The sequence below is a fragment of the Scyliorhinus torazame genome, chromosome 6 (genome assembly GCF_047496885.1).
Source record: "Scyliorhinus torazame isolate Kashiwa2021f chromosome 6, sScyTor2.1, whole genome shotgun sequence".
Classification (NCBI taxonomy): Eukaryota; Metazoa; Chordata; class Chondrichthyes; order Carcharhiniformes; family Scyliorhinidae; genus Scyliorhinus; species Scyliorhinus torazame.
In genome coordinates, this window is record NC_092712.1 from 128,523,202 (window position 1) to 128,540,502 (window position 17,301).

At 44.1% G+C, this 17,301-nt stretch overlaps 1 protein-coding gene across 1 annotated transcript in view; it reads left to right on the forward strand.

Moving 5' to 3' along the window:
- The window catches only part of stk17a (serine/threonine kinase 17a), a 102,077-nt gene extending 85,140 nt beyond the window's left edge, over positions 1-16,937 (forward strand). Inside the window, exons 4-7 of the mRNA XM_072508784.1 lie at positions 5,592-5,718; positions 10,417-10,465; positions 10,554-10,733; positions 14,539-16,937. Of these exons, the coding sequence (XP_072364885.1) occupies positions 5,592-5,718; positions 10,417-10,465; positions 10,554-10,733; positions 14,539-14,836 (654 nt within the window). The 3' untranslated portion in view covers positions 14,837-16,937. The remainder of the gene's footprint in view (positions 1-5,591; positions 5,719-10,416; positions 10,466-10,553; positions 10,734-14,538) is intronic.
- The last annotated feature ends 364 nt before the right edge of the window (positions 16,938-17,301 follow it).

A 17,301-nucleotide genomic window follows, 5' to 3' on the forward strand; every position in this document is an offset into this window, starting at 1 on the left:
ACGCTCCCGGAGGCTCCGGACATCAGACCAGCATCGGCATCGCCGCCACCACTACGTCGCTCCCAGCGGCACATCAAGGCCCCGGACCGGTTAAGCTTCTAACTGATCCACTGATCTTCAATAGACATTTTTTTCCCTCTCTATCAAAAATTGTAAATGGAAATGGAAAAAGAAAACCATTTGTTGTATATAGTTTTCCACCTCCCCCGCTGTACTCAATTTTAACAGGGGGTGAATGTGGTAATCCTCTGTTGCACCTCTATTAGGTGATGTATGGTAGGACCTGTACTATAGGTACATTGGTAATCCATTGGTAGGCGGAGTATAAATATGCGTGTCCTCCAGGCTGCCGCCATTTCGCCAGCTGCTGTGGGAGGCCACACATCTTAGAGCAATAAAGCCTCAGTTGTACCCAACTCAAGTCTTCGTGCACTTGATCGTGCATCACTCATTCAAGCCCTGGCTTTGATTTTTCAGTTATTGAGTTCAAGGTGATTTTGAGGTGTGTTTCTGTGTTCAGGCCATAACAAACCCTCTCTTCGCTCTTTTGCAGTGTGTTGTCCTGCTTTAGAAAGGCTCAATGTTATCAATGCCCAGGATCTGCTAGAAAACAGTGGTTTTACAGCATGTCATATCGTGCACATGTTGTATTGTAGCTACCAACCATTTAAATGCCCCCAGTTCCAGTCAAAGTGCTATGCCTGGGGGAAGGTCGTTTATATTCATCTGGTATGTAGGAGTCGCGGAAACAGTAATGCTCTGTGAGCTCTAGTTCCATGGGGCCCCTACAGTGTAGAAGGAGACCCTCAGCCCATCAAGTATGCCCCTTTGAAAGAGCACCTGCCTCGGCCCACTCCATCCCCATAACCCCGTCTAACTTGCACATCCTGGGACACGAAGGGAAAATTTTAGTCTGGCCAATCCACCTAGCCTGCACATCTTTGGATTGTGGGAGGAAACTGGAGCACCCAGAGGAAGTCCACATAGACACAGGGAGAAAGTGCAAACTCCAAACCAACAGCCATCCAAGACCGGATTTGAACCCGGGTCCCTGCCGCTGTGAGGCAGCATAGCTGACCACTGTGCCATAGTTTCTCACAATTTTTCTCTCAGCCTTCTTTTCTCCAAGAAAAAACAATCTCACCAGATGTTTATCGCTGGAATCATTCAAGAATCTTCTCTGTTCCCTCTCCAATGTCTTCATATACTTAGTAAGAAGTCTTACAACACCAGGTTAAAGTCAAAAAGGTTTGTTTTAAATCACTAGCTTTCAGAGCGCAGGTCCTTCCTCAGGTGGATGAAGAGGTGGGTTCCATAAACACATATATAGACAAATTCAATGATGCAAGATGGTATTTTGAATGTGAGTCTTTGCAGGTAATTAAGCCTTTACAGGTCCAGATGGTGCGACTGGAGAGAGGGGTAATCACAGGTTAAAGAGGTGTGAATTGTCTCAAGCCAGGACAGATGGTAGGATTCCGCAAGGCCAGGCAAGATGGTGGGGGGGGGTGAATGTAATGCGACATGAATCCAAGGTCCCGGTTGAGGTTGTACTCATGCGTGTGGAACTTGACTATCAGTTTCTGCTTGGCGATTCTCCGTTGTCGCGCGTCCTGAAGGCCGCCTTGGAGAATGCTTACCTGAAGATCAGAGGCTGAATGCCCTTGAATGTTGAAATGTTCCCCAACTGGAAAGAACATGCCTGCCTGGCGATTGTCGCATGATGTCCGTTCATCCATTGTCGCAGCATCTCCATAGTCTCACCAATGTACCACGCTTCGGGACATCCTTTCCTTCAGTGTATGAGGTAGACAACATTGGCCGAGTCGCACGAGTATGTACCGCGTAACTGGTGGGTGGTGTTCTCGCATGTAAAGGTGGTACCCATGTCGATTTAGTTTGCTTCAGCTTGGCACCAATAATAATAATATTTATTTTCACAAGTAGGCTTACATTAACACTGCAGTAAGTTACTGTGAAAAGCCCCTAGTTGCCCCATTCCGACACCTGTTCGGGTACACAGAGGGAGAATTCAGAATTCTCAGCTGGTACGGGAATTGAACCTGCACTGCTGGCCTTGTGTTGCATCACAAACCAGCTGTCTAGCCCACTGAGCTAAACCAGCCTTGGTAAGTGTAAAGCGTAAGTGGGGCGAGGAGTTGGGGAGGGAAATAGTTTGGGGACTCTGGTGATGCGGTGGGTGAACTCAACCTCCTCCTGCCCGAGGATGAGCTTGATTCGGTTCCAAGTTGGTGCACATGATTTGGGCGAAGGTGAGTGGGTTCTTCCAGAGGTGACCAATGTGTGCGAGAACTGTGGGCGGGGGCCAGCGAATCATGCTCATATGTTTTGGGGTTGCGAGAAGCTGGAGAGCTTTTTTGGGGGTGGTATTTGGGACGTTATCCAGGATAGTGAGGGCTGAGGTCAGGCCGGACCCGATGATGGTGATCTTTGGAGTTTCGGAGGAGCCGGAGCTGCTGGAGGGGAAGGGGGCTGATGTAGTAGCCTTCTCCTCTCTGATTGCCCAGACAAGGATCCTTTTGAATTGGAGGTCAAATATGCTGCCGGGGGTGGTGGCCTGGCTGGGGAACTTGTACGTCTTTTTCCAGCTGGAGAAGATTAAGTTTGAGTTGAGGGGGTCAGAAGAGGGTGTTGAGGTGCGGTGGAGGCTGTTCATGACTTTATTTGAGGAGCTGTTGTTGCGCGTGGGGGCGGGGGCGTGCGTTTAAAAGGGGAAAAACTGACAACTGTTGGCTCTGTTTTGAAGGAACGTGTATTTTGTTGATGTTTTGTATGTTTGGAATAAAATATATATTTTTTTACAAAAGTAATGTAAGTGAAAATGAGTCATAACACATGAAACTTGTGTGCTAGTCAGAAAGTTATAGAGAAAAATCAGAGGTGATAAAGAAAAGTATATGTTTGGAGTTGTTGCAAAGAGGCGGAGTGCATTCATTTAGCAAATGAAGATTGGAGCGAATCTCTGTCAGTTTCATGTAGATTATTTGTTTGAAAAGGGAAATTTGATAAACTTTCTAGCGTTCAAATTCCTGCAGTCCCAAGTGAAAGTCAAAAAGAAAGTTTGATGACATCACATAATTCACCAGTGGAACAAAGTGAGCTAGAGTCTTTGATTAAGACAAATTAATCAATATCCCAGTCAAAGTCTCAACCATTAAGTGGAGTTGGTCGTCAAAGTCGGAGTTCAGATTTGACAGTCAGTGAAGTTGAGAAAGCGGAGTGGAAATGGAAGATGACCCAGATAGAAAGAGAAAGCAGCCAGATAAATTTGGTAGGAAGGAAGGAGGAAATTGTTAGTTTCAATATTTCTCGTCAAATTATATTTTTGTCAAACACGTATGTATGTTGGAGGAAAAATATTTTTTTCTGCAAATGTAAATTATTCTGGGAATATTCGTCATCTACACTTGTGATCACAGTAATCAGTTTGCAACCCAACCTGCTAAACTATCAGGTATTGTTGAAGTTGGTTTGGTCATATTGGCCGGAATTCTCCGCCGTTGGCACTCTCTGTTCCTGCCGGCAGCACTCCCCTGCCCGTGGGCTTCCCAGTGGCATGGGGTAGCTTCAATGGGAAATCCCATTGACAAACGGCAGGAGTGGAGAATCCCACTGCTGAGAAACACGCGGCTGGCGAATCCAACCCATTGTTTCTGGCAGATTGTAGGCATGTTCTATTTAACATTTAAAAAAATATATATTTTCATTCTGCTTTTTCACATTTTCTCCCAAATTTATATCCACCAACAATAATCAGTAACAAATATGTCAATCCCCATATCAATAACAACGAGCCCATCCTCCCATCAAACCCCAAACATTAGCCCGCATGTTCACACAAACAAATGACAAAAAGGAATTAGGGATCACCCATAGTCGCCATTAACACACACAGCCCCCTGCCCCCCAACCCTCCCACCCACACGTCCCAACTAATGTTCGATGTTATCCAGTTCTTGAAAGTGCATAATGAATAATGCCCATGAATTGTAGAACCCCTCAGTTCAAACTTAACCTTCTCAAGAGTCAAGAATTCCAACAGGTCCCCCCGCCACGCCAGGGAACAGGGTGGAGAGGTCGCTCTCCAACCTATCAGGATCCGCCTTCGGGCGATCAACGAGGCGATGGCTACAACATCTGCCTCCGCACCCGTTTCCAACCCTGGCTGGTCCGACACCCCGAATATGGCCTTCCGGGGACCCGGGTCCAGTTTCACATGCACCACTTTAGAAATTACCCTCAAAACCTCCTTCTTCCAGTAATCCTCTAGCTTTGGACAGGACCAAAACATACGAGCGTGATTAGCCCCCCCCCCCCCCCCCCCCCGCGCAACATTCACACACATCTTCTACTCCTTCAAAGAATCGGCTCATCCTCGCCCTCGTGAGGTGTGCTCTGTATACCACCTTCAGCTGTATCAGCCCCAAACTCACGCACGAGGTGGAGGCATTCACTCTCCGGAGCACCTCACACCAGAACCGCTCCTCCATATCCTCTCCCAACTCTTCCTCCCACTTTGCTTTGATCCCTCCCAGTGGTGCCTTCTCCTCTTCCAAAATAACTCCGTAAACCACTGACACTACCCCCTTCTCCAGTCCCCTGTCATCAGCACCTCCTCCAGTAATGTGGAGGCCGGCTCCACTGGGAAGCTCTGTATCTCCTTTCTGGCAAAATCTCGAACCTGCATGTATCTAAACATTCCCCCCTGCTCCAGCCCATACTTCGCTTCCAGCTCCTTCAATCCTGCAAACCGACCCCTAAGAAACAAATCTTTTAGTGTCTTAATCCCCATCTCTTCCCATTTCCGAAAATTTCCATCCCACCTCACTGGCTCAAATCTGTGGTTCCCCCGAATCGGCATTTCCCTTGACCCTGCCTCCAACCCGAAGTGTTGGCGAAACTGCCTCCAAATTCTCAATGAAGCTATTATTACCGGACTCCCTGAGTATTTCCCCGGGGCTATCGGGAGCGGCGCTGTTGCTAGTGCTTTCAATCCCGACCCCCTGCGCAAACCCTCCTCCATTCTGACCCACTGGGAATCAACCTCTCTGACCCAGCTCCGCACCTTCTCCACATTCGCCACCCAGTAGTAATTCATCAGGTTCGGAAGACCCAAACCCCCAGCCTGCCTTCCCCTCTGTAGCAGCACCTTTCTAACTCTGGCCACCTTCCCTCCCCATATGAACGAAGTAATCCTTCCCTCAATCTCTTTGAAAAAAGCCTTTGGCAGGAAAATCGGCAGGCATTGAAAAATAAACTGATATCGCGGCAACACGTTCACTTTAACCGCCTGTACTATTTTACATTTTAATGTATAGGTTGCTTTTCTAAGTGGGGAGGTTGTGTACTGTACTGTCCTCTCTGTTGTGGATATGAAAATAAATTTTATTCAATAATGGCTACCTGCAGGTGAGCATCTGTTAGTCTTAGTACACAACAGCCTATGCTATAGAAAACTACAGTGGGCAAACTTTAAATATTGAACTTATCATTTATTATTATGTTTCTGTTAGTACAGATAACCGTCTCGTGACCAATGCCTAATGATTCTATATTTTGTTCCACCCCAGCCACAAAATATTCTTCTGACGAATGGATCGCCTCTGGGAGATATTAAGATAGTTGACTTTGGCCTTTCTAGAAGAGTAAATAATAATGAAGAGCTAAGAGAAATAATGGGTACACCTGAATATGTAGGTAGGTAATCCTAAATTTCACTCTTAACTGAACTTGTTCAGTTTTACAGTGGCGTAACGCGGAGAAGAATTTGTGAATCTTGCTAAAATCTTACCGAGGGCACCATTCCCTAGTGTGCTTTTTAAATGGGTGAATTCACAAAATCGTGTCTCCCCAATGAACAGTCATATTGTGCTTGAAAGGTTAACTCTGTTTCTCGTTCATAAATGTTGCCAGACCTGCTGCATTTTGCCAGCAATTTTTGCTTTTTTTTGTATTTTGGATCTCCAGCATCCACACTGTTTGGCTTTTATATTAAGATATCCCTCTCCATGTTAATGTTGATGTTTTTTGAAAGGTTCTGTGACTTTAATGTGTTGCACTTCACAAGATCTGAAAAGCCCCATTTTTGTTCACTATATAGTTCATTATAGCATTATTCACTATTTGCATTTTTCTCTCTGTGGTTCTATGACAGATAATGGCATAGAACAAGGCATTTCAGCCCATCAAACCTGTGCTGGCTTTTTGGTAGAACTATCCAATTAATTACATTCCCTGCTCTTGCTCCAGAGCCCTACATATTTTCCCAGCAATCATTAAGTGAAAGTTACTATTAAATCTGCTTCCACCGCATTTTCAGGCAGTGCCTTCAAGATCACAACCAATAAAAAACCTTTGGTTCTTTTACCACTCACCTTAAATCTGTGTTCTCCAGTCACTGCCCTTTGAACTACGAAAAAAAGTTTCTCATTTTCTTTTACTCTTATCGTGATATTGAATAGCTCTGTCAAATCTCCTGTTAATTTTCTCTGCTCTAAGAGAAAGAGCCCAGCTCCTTCACCCTCTCCACAAAATCAGTGTCACTCATCTTTGGAACCATTCCAGTAATCCTCACCTGCACCCTCTCTTAAGGCCTTGATATTCTTCCTGAAGTGTGGTGCCTGGAATTAGCTGTTACACTCCAGCTGAGGCCATAGTAGTGTTTGTATAATAATTTGGAATAACATCTTCTATTAATAAAACCAAAGATTCCATGTATTTTTTTTTTAACAAACTATTTTAATGAGGTATTATTGGCATTACAAATAACCACAGTATAAAAAATAGAGTACAGAGAATAATAGTCATAATGCAGCCGCCGACATCTGTCCCTCCAAGGCCCGCCTATTTAACCCCCTACTCTATGGTACCGTCGCCGGGCTACCAAGGAGGCAAAGGCCAGAACATCTGCCTCTTTCTCCTCCTGGACACCCGGGTCTTCCAACACCCCAAAAATCGCTACCCCTGAACTAATTTCCACCCTTGTTTTCAATACTCTGGACATGACATCCGCAAACCCCTGCCAGTAACCCCTAAGATTTGGGCATGCCCAGAACATGTGGACATGATTCGCTGGTCCACTCGCACATCTGACACACTTGTCTTCCACCCCAAACAATCTGCTCATCCGGGCCACTGTCATGTGCGCCTGGTGCACCACCTTAAATTGGATCAAGCTAAGCCTTGCGCATGTAGCGGTCGCATTGACCCTGCTCAACGCCTCCGTCATCCATATCACCCCAGTTCCTCCTCCCACTTCAGCTCCTCTATATGCCTCTCCTCCACCCCCATTAATTCTTTGTAGCTGTCCGAGACGCTCCCCTCCCCCACCCAGCCCCTAGACACTACCCTACCTTGAATCCCTCTTAGAGGCAGGAGTGGAAAGGATGATACCCGCCTGCGCAGAAAGTCCTGCACCTGTAGATATCTGAAGTCATTCCCTGTTGCCAGCCCGAACTTCTCCTCCAGCGCCCTCAAGCTAGGGAAGCTCCCTTCCAGAAACAGGCCCATCTTCTCAATTCCCGCCATTTGCCATACCCAAAACCCCCCATCTAAGCTCCCCGGTGTAAACCGATGGTTGCCACATATTGGGGACCAAACCAATGCACCCACTGCACCAACGTACCTCCTCCACTGACCCCAAATCCTCAGGGCCACCACCACCACGGGACTGGTGGAGTATCTCGCCAGCGGGAACGGCAAAGGTGCCGTTATCAGCGCCCCCAAGCTGGTGCCCCTGAATGAAACTTCCTCCATCCACTCCCAAACCACTCCCATCCCCACCACCCACTTCCATACCATCGCAATATTGGCCGCCCAGTAATGATTACTAAAATTTGGCAGGGCAAGCCACACTACCCCCCGATTCCTCTCGAGCATCACCTTTTTCACCCGTGGGGACTTACCCGCCCGAACAAAGCCCAAAATGATTTTGCTCATCCTCTTAAAAAAAGACCGCGGGATGTAAATCGGGAGGCATTGGGACACAAATAAAAATCTCGGCAGTACCGTCATCTTAACCGTCTGCACCTTCCCCGCCAGTGACAGCGGAAGCGCATCCCATCTCCAAAACTCGCCCCTCCATGTATCTTTTTAGCCTTCAAAGAGTTGTGTGCATCCCCGCATGCCTCTGCACCCCCTTAAATTTGGACCGTTAAATTTGCATTGCCTCTCCATTTTCTGCTTCTGAAAATACATCACTTCACACTTCCCTGCATTGAATTTCCGCTGCCATGTGTCTGCCCATTTCACCCATCTATGACCTCCTGAAGTCTCCTACTTTCCTCATCATTGTTCATCACAGTGGAGAGTTTTGTAAAGTTTGTGCTCATTCGTGGTCTGAGCTGAGAACTTTTCTCCACTGTTAGTGCTGCTTGATGACCAGTCACACAGCTGTGCTTTCCAGACTAGAACTAAAGCCGATATGCAGCTTTGCTGTCAGTGAATAAAAAGTTTGAACGTTAGTCAAAGCTAAGATTCAAATCCTCAAAATCATCCTGTTTAAATGTAATGACAGCTATCAAATTGCCTGTACGCTGCATTTGACTTGGCCTGGCAAGGTTAGCAATGTAATTGAGATTTAAGAAGCCCATTATTAGCACAAACATTTTCTTTTGAGTTAGCAGCGCTACTTTGAGTAATCTTCCATATCTTTAACTCATTATTTATATACTTAATTGTCACTGGAATAGCGCAGCACGGTGCGGAGTGGTTAGCACTGCTGCCTCATGGCGGCGAGGACCCGGGTTCGATCCTGACCCCGGGTTACTGTCCATGTGGAGTTTGCACATTTTCCCCTTATCTACGAGGGTCTCACCTCCACAACCCAAAAAGTTGTTCAGGATAGGTGGATTGGTCACGCTAAATTGCCCTGTATTTGGGGGGGAAAAAAGAATTGAGTACTCTAAAAAATTTTTTTTTAATTGTCACTGGAACAAAGGACAAATATATTTAAGCTGGATTGATTCTACTTTTATCATACCAGAATTATGAATATTGTGGTTTACTAATTGCCACTACTTGAAGATTTCTCTGTTTCTTGCTAAAGTTTCCTTCAAACCAGTAATTGCTGCAGCCACAGCACCAGCTAGTCTTTACAATATCGGTGGCCTGAGACACATTCACTTTACGCAAATGGGAAATCTTGTAATATGATCGGACTCCATACTCACACCCTTAACACTGTGCCTGGCTTGGAGACATAGCCCAATTATCCAGAATACATCAATTTTAATTTTAAAATTATGGAAAGATAATGACAGGTTTAATGTTCAAGCGATTTAGTAAGATAATATTATTAGGCTGAAATTTTACTGTGGAAAGAACAGGTGGGTTTAGATCAGGTTGGGGAGTAAAGTTTCCGAAATCTGTGTCTCAACCAAAAGCCGCCTCCAAACCACCCATTGCCAGTGTCAACTGAGGCTGGACTTTTGGCAGGCAACCAATCTGAGCTTCGGGTAACCTGACAGCTTCCTCAAGGTGACGATTGGATGGATTCCAAGGTGAGTGGCTTCGCACTTTTGTATCCATGTGCCTGCCTGAAAATCGTTCATGCCTGGGGCCTCCTTGGACACCCTTCCCCCAAGGCTCCGGGCCTCCACTGTCCTACACTTCACAACATTCCTAAGGTTGCCAATCCTACAGGAATAACCTGGAATTGAAAGTCAATTTCCAGGACGCTGCTATGGCACTCCTGGAGAAAATTCCTAGGGGCATTAAAAAAATTATCATTTTTTAAATTTTCTTTGATCATTTCTCTTTACCAGAAATAAAAATGTTGAAAATAGGTGGGGGGGGGAAGAAAACTGTGTGACTGACAGTCAAGCATCATGCAAATGGGTAATGAAAATCTTTGCTTTTAATTGATGTAAGCAGGCCATGCATCTCAAGGATGGATGAATTGAGGGCAAGTCATGTGATAAAATCTACAAGAATATATTTAATCTCCATTGGAACTCCATCCACTCCACTCCCATGACCAGTTCTCAAACTTCTTTCCTCATTAAGAGATCAGGGATCATCAGCCCCCTCCGTTGTCACCCTTTTGATTGTCCACCATTCCTCTAGTTGACCTTTGTTCCCGGTACAGACATGTCTGTTGCCGTGTGTGTCAGTAAGCTACCCACCCGACTGAATGCCCAGCTGTCAATTGGGCCGTGTCTGCTTAAAGTGCCACAGCACGTGCGAGAATACCAAACTTTGGGGTGCCCCTCCTTTCCTTTCAACCTGCTCGCTGTCAGCCAGGCCAGCAAAAAATCTTCCTAATCCTTCTCTACGACAAACGTAGGTTTCTCACAAATATTGAAAGATGTTCATCGCTGTATGCGTGCACCCTGATTATTTGTGAAGTCCAATAAATTTGCTACGAAACATATATTTATTTTCTACTTTTTTCAGCTCCTGAAATTTTAAATTATGAGCCAATCAGCACAGCGACAGATATGTGGTAAGTTAATCTAGTTGTGACCTTTTAAAATTAGTGTTGCAATTGAATTGGTTGGAACTGCTCCTCAGAATAACTTTCCTCTGTTTAGGAGTATAGGTGTCCTTGCCTATGTCATGCTGACAGGGGTATCCCCTTTCCTGGGAGATGACAAGCAAGAAACTTTCCTCAACATTTCTCAGATAAATCTCAGCTTCACGGAAGAGGATTTTGACAACATCTCCAAAGAGGCCATAGACTTCATTAAGACACTTCTTGTTAAGGAACCTGAGTAAGTTTGCGATTTTATCTTGTTTCTCATTAATTCATTTAGCTCAATGAAAAACTTTGAGGCCTATTTGGTAAATTATGTTGCTTATTTTCTATCCCCAAGTCAGTAATAATGGCGTGGATTAATATCACTGGTTACCTGGTGAAATGGAGTTGGTTGAAAAGGTGAGCCAGCAAGTTGAAAACTTTTTCCACCTTTATTTTGGACATGGGTAGAACAAGCAATGCTGTGGCTAAATTCTTGTTTTGTTTGTGTACATTTCTCTTTGCTGCATACATATCTTATCTTTTTCCATCAGCCTGTCTTCTTGTCATTTTTGCTTCCAATCATTTGAGACTTGGGCTTTGTAAGTGATGTTTCTAGTCATTCTGAGTGCCACGTCGAAAGTTCGACCCGTCCTCACAGAACCCCAGGGCAAACATGCCCACCCCCCTCGGGCAACCCCAGAATCGCAACCAGTACCCAGGACCCCACCAGACTCAACCACTTACCTTCCACATGGTCAGACTTCTCCCATCAGATCCCGGGACCATCCATGAGCAGCTGCCGACTGAGGAAGCGAGGGAAACGCGGCGGTCTGCAGGTGAGACTAAAACAATGCAGTTTCACGTCTCCTCTCCCCAGCATACTCCTGGCAAACGTTCAAGCGATTGAAAAGCTGGACGAGCTTAACGCTAGACTTACCTCCCAGAGGGAAGTAAGCGACTGCTGTATGCTCTGTTTCATGGAGACATGGCTCACTCCTGTCTCACCGGACTGTGCCATACAACCTGACGGCTTCTCAATACAACGGGTGGACCGCACGGCAGAATTGGGCAAAGCGAAGGGTGGAGGGGTTTGCCTCCTCATCAACTCCCCCTGGCGTTCAGATGTGGCGACCCTGGTGAATTACTGCTTCCCAGACCTGGCATACCTGACTGTGAAGTGCCGCCCATACTACCTTCCACGTGAGTTCACTACAGCCATTATCACAGCGGTCTACATCTCACCCCAGGCGGAAGTGAAGAAGGCACTTGATGAATTGTACACCTTTATAAATAACAATGAAACAGAATACCCAGAGGACTTATTCATCGTGACCGGGGACTTCAACCAGGCCCAAACTCAAGAGTGTACTGCCAAAATTCCACCAACACATCTCCTGTCCCACCAGGGGCCCCAACATCCTTGACCACTGCTACACAAACATCAAGTGCACCTACCGACCCATCCCTTGACTGCACTTTGGAAAATCAGACTAAAAGCAGAAACTTATGCGGGAGAATCTGGTTAAGGTTGTGGAATGTTGGTCCGAGGCAATGGAAGAACTCCTACATGACTGCTTGGGGACAGTGGACTGGTCCATATTCAAGAATTCAGCGGCTAACCTAAACAAGTATACCACTACCGTCACAGACTTCATCAGCAAGTGTGTAGAAGACACACGTTCCTCAACCAGAAACCATGGTTTGATCGGGAGATTCACTCCCTACTAAAGGCCAGGTCTGAGGCGTTCAAAACAGGTGACCCTGACCTATACAGAAAATCTAGGTATGACCTCCGCAAAGCCATCAGGGATGCCAAGAGACAATACCAGACTAAGCTAGAGTCACAGATTAACAACACGGACTCTTATCGGTTATGGCAAAGCTTAACGGACTCCTCTCTGATGAATTCAATGCATTCTATGCTCGTTTCGAGCAGGAAACCAACAAACCGTGGCCAACTGCCCCAGCAGCCTCGGACATACCCATACCTACCGTCACAGCGTCCGAAGTCAGATCAGCCTTCTGAGGCAGGGTCTAATGTGTCAACCCGTGGTACATTCTATACCTTATGGCCCCACATCCAAAAGCACAAAGACAAAAATCCAAAAATGTAGATTCCCTCACACCTTCATAAGGTCAGAAGTGGGGATGTTGACTGATGGATGTTCGCTGATGATTGAACAACATTCAGTACAATTCACAATGCTTCAGATATTGAAGTAGTCCATGCCAATATTCAGTAAGACATGGACAATATTCAGCCTTGGTCTGATAAGTGGCAAGTTACATTGTCTGGCATTTGTGTAGCATGACAAAGACCATCCCCAACAAGAGAATATCTGACCATTTCCTTGTGGATATTGAATGGCATTAACATCACTTTACCTTTACCTTCAACATTCTGAGCTTACAATTGACCAGAAACTGAACTGGACCAGCCATATAAATACGATGGTTACAGGAGCAGGTCAGCGGCTGGAAATTCTCAGTGCAGAGACAATGGGCCAAATGGCCTACTTCTTCACTGTAGGGATTCTATGATTCAAGTAACTAACCTCCTGGCTTGCCAGAGCTTGGCCACCATCTGCAAGGCATAAGTCAGGAGTGTCATGATATACTCCCATTTGCCTGGATGAGTGCAGCTCTAACATTCAAGGAGCTTGACGCAATCCAGGACAAAATAGCCATTTGATTTGCACTCCATCCACAAATATTCACTCCCTCCACCATGAACACAGTGACAGCAATGTGTACCATCTACAAGATGCACTGCAGGAACTCACCAAGTCTCCTTTGATTGCAGCTTTCAAACAATGACCTCTACCAGTTAGAAGGGCGAGGGCAACAGGCATATGAGAACACCACCACCTGCAAGTTCCCCTCCAAGCCACACACAATTCTGACTTTGAAGCATGCCTCTTGTTCCTTCACTGTCACTGGCTGGGGGTTCGTTAGCTCGGTTGGTTGAATAACTAGAGTGTGGCGCAGAATGATGCCAACATTGCAGGTTCAATCTCTGTGCACCTTAGTAGTCTGCTTTCTTGTCTTGCCCTATTCTTGATGCTCAGCAGTGCCCTTCAAGCTATATAAAACCACTTGTCTCTCCCTAAGAGAGAGAAATGCCCGTGTCTCTCTCGTGGACAATGGCTAATTATCTCCCTCTCACTGAGTTGAAACCCTGGAGTTTCCTTCCTAATCGCACTGTGGGCGTTTCTACACTACATGGACGACAGCGGTTTAAAAAGGTGGCTCCTGGCCACTTTCTCAAAGGAACCTAGGGAATGGCAAGAAATGCTGGGTTTTCCAGGAATTAATGTTTAAAAAAAACATAAGCACAAACTCTCTACCCTATTAAATTTTTGCTCGATCTTCTATGCTCCAATGGAAATAATCCAAATCTCTAGCATCTATCCTCATTACTGATTTTTTACGCTTAGCCTCATTCTGATGAATTTATTCTGTATTATCTCAAAAGCGTTAATATTCTTTCTATAAAGTGCCCTATAATTTTACACTTTTCTTCCTGTGGCCAAATATTTTGTACAAATTTATTACTTTAATTTAGTAATTGTTTAAAATAATCTTGTTTGTGAAACGTAAAATGCTGTTGACTTTTATTCTGTTTTTTTCCAGCTGCTTTTGTACTTTCAGGGAATTATGTATTTGAATTTATTCTCTGTAAATCCACACTATTCAACTGAGTGTATTCTCGCATTCCATATTTATCTTGCCAAACTGTGTTACTCCTCGTATATCCACATTCAAGGGCATCTGTTAACCTATCTTTGCTTTTCTAAAGTCTTCCTCTCGGTTTGGCAAACCTTTTGCGACATTAGCGATTTTCAAGATTGTGTTCCCTTTGCTCAAATCCGAATAATCCCTGCTCTTCCGATACCTATTTCTAGCCTAAGAACCACGTCCGTCAATTGATGTATCACGCTATTACATTTTCTCATACCATGAGCCGAGATTTACGCACCCAGTGCCTGTAGCATGGTTTGATTCAAAATGATGTTTGACTTTTCTACTATTGTTTAGTATGTTTCTTTCTTCGGCAGAGAACGAGCTTTAGCTGAGGAGTGTCTCAGGCACCCATGGTTGGCACATGAATGCGATGAAACGGAATTTGTCACTGAAACTTCCACCGACACCCTTGAAACCACAGTTTCAGAAGAATCGGAAAAGCAAAGCCAAGAAACGGAAGAGCTCATTGTCATGGCCTCATACACATTGGGACAGTGCAGACAGTCTGAGAAAGAAAACCTAAAAACTGAGCAAAAAGCCATCTCCAAACGCTTCAAATTTGAAGAACCCTTTAATACCTTACAGGAAATTTCAGGAGAGTTTATCTATTGAATTGTGGGATGGAAACACTCTGCATTTTTGAGGGTTTTCTTTAAAGTAATGAACTCTGACAAAAGTATTGTTTTGTGAGCCTCTATTTCCTCTACAGATATTCAAATAGAAACAGCTTGTCGACATGCCAAGAACTGTTGTGCCATGCTTCTGGATTCAATATGTGAACAATGCTCAAACTAAAGCCGAGCAGAGAGCCATGAGGGTTGGTGACAATTGAAGTGCTTTCCTTCAGTACCACAGTTCCGAGCTGATACTTGCTTCACAAAAGGTGACTGGCTGAGCATTATTGGAAAATATCAGTTTTACTTGCACAATGGGTGTGGGGGGAAGCTCTTTAATTCTGGATCAATCCTTTAAGCCATTGTACTATCAGCAATAAAATTGAAATGTGCCGTTTTTGTGAATTATGCACTTTCAAATTTCAGTTTAAATTCTAAAGGAATGTTATTCCTTCACAAATTACAGCAAGCTATATTCACAAATAATGCACATTTATGTTTGTCATTGTTATCCGGAATTATTTGCAACATTCCTCCTTTTTTTTTTAAACAGGTATGAATTATACAAGTCAACAGTGGGTTTTCTTGAGTGCTTTTGTTATACTTGATTTATTTCACTATTTTTGAATAATTATATTGTATTTGAAAATGTATTTTTGTGTTGTTCATGTGAGTATTTTTGTGTTTGGAAACAACTGCTTAAGGTTCCCAGAATTAGGTTAACCTGTAAAGTAAAATTGCTGCACAATGGACAGTGATAGATGTTACTCTATTGGTGCCTTACAGATTAGAAATTTATATAGTATTCATTATGCAAAGGACTGCAAAATTAATTTTAGTTAGATGTACAGATATTTTAAAATATTGGTAATCTGGTTAACTTTTTGTAACAGTAAACAATTTGTGAGCTTTCTGACTAGTTACAAAGTTACTATAAAATTACATCTTTATAAATCCATTTATAAAACTTTTTTTAATTGAATGCTGGGGGACAACTAAACACATTGCAGTATGCACTAAGCAGAATAGAGCACTGTATGTTGCAATATGCAGCAGTCACTTGTCTCAAGGGATTAGAACTAGTTTTATAATTGAAGAACAGAACCAAGTTCTGGACAGCAGCTTACGTTCATACCAGGTTGTTACATACAGTATTTGCACCAATTTGTAATTCTACAGCACAAAAGTGTAAATTTTTTTTTTTTACAAGACTAAGGGCTTGCACCTGTTTTCTGGTACGGTGTGCCCCCGCCAGCAGCGGGATCCTCCATCCCGGCAGCCGGACAATGGGGTTTCCCATTGTGGCCACCCCCATGCTGTCAGGAAATTCACGGGCATGAGTGCGCTGCCGGCGAAGCGGAGGATCCCACTGATGGAAAATTCCACTCAAAATCTCCATTCTTTTTTTAAAATAACTCAGGGACCCCTGAATATTGCCATATATATTTTAATTATAGTTGTTTTTACAAAGTGAAGTCTTTTTTAAGTAATCTTAAGTCTTGTTTCTTAAATTTATCCTGCAATTTTCTTTGATTTCTTACCCCTCCCCAATAAATTACTGCACAATGTTATGTAAATGTTAACTTGTTGAAAGGAAACAACTCCTTCCAGTTTTTTAAAAGACCCATTGGGAATGTTAGATGAAAAACTTAAAGTTGTTTCTAGGCTTTGCAGTGGGTTGTTGGGAGTATATTGTTTCTCCACCCAATATGCAGGATTCGTCTGCAAATGGTGCTAAATTGAATAGAGTCTCAGCTAAAAGAACAGTTCTGTATCTACTGGAGATATTTTTTTCTCTTGTTTCTGTATTTAAAAAGTTAGCCAGTGTTCTTGATGTAAATTTCTCTCTGGTGAGTTTTGGGTAGCCATGTTTTCATAATTAACTGATAAAATCTACCTTCCTCTAAATGATCTTAAGCTGAACCTTTTGACAGTGTTGCCTTTGTTTTCCGTATACTGTAAAGTTAACAACTGCTAGCCAGTGCTTTTACCTGCAATACTGTGTATATCTTATTCCACTAGGGGAGGGAAAGGTTGTTTTTGTATCTTTATTGTAAAGATGGACATACTCCTTTAATAAACATATCTGATGGCTTGCTTATTGATTTTATACTTAATTTCTGAGTAAATGATCAATCTTCAACTTTGATGGATTGGGACCATCAGACACAAATTGCATTCCTACACACTAGAATATGCCCATAAAACATAGTGCAGAAGGAGGCCATTCGGCCCATCGAGTCTGTATCGACCCACTTAAGCCCTCATTTCCACCCTATCCCCGTAACCCCTCCTAACCTTTTTGGTCACCAAGGGCAATTTAACATGGCCAATCCACTTAACCTGCACGTCTTTGGACTGTGGGAGGAAACTGGAGCACACGGAGGAACCCACGCAGAAGAGGGAGAACGTGCAGACTACGCACAGACAGTGACCCAGTGGGGAATCGAACCTGGGACCCTG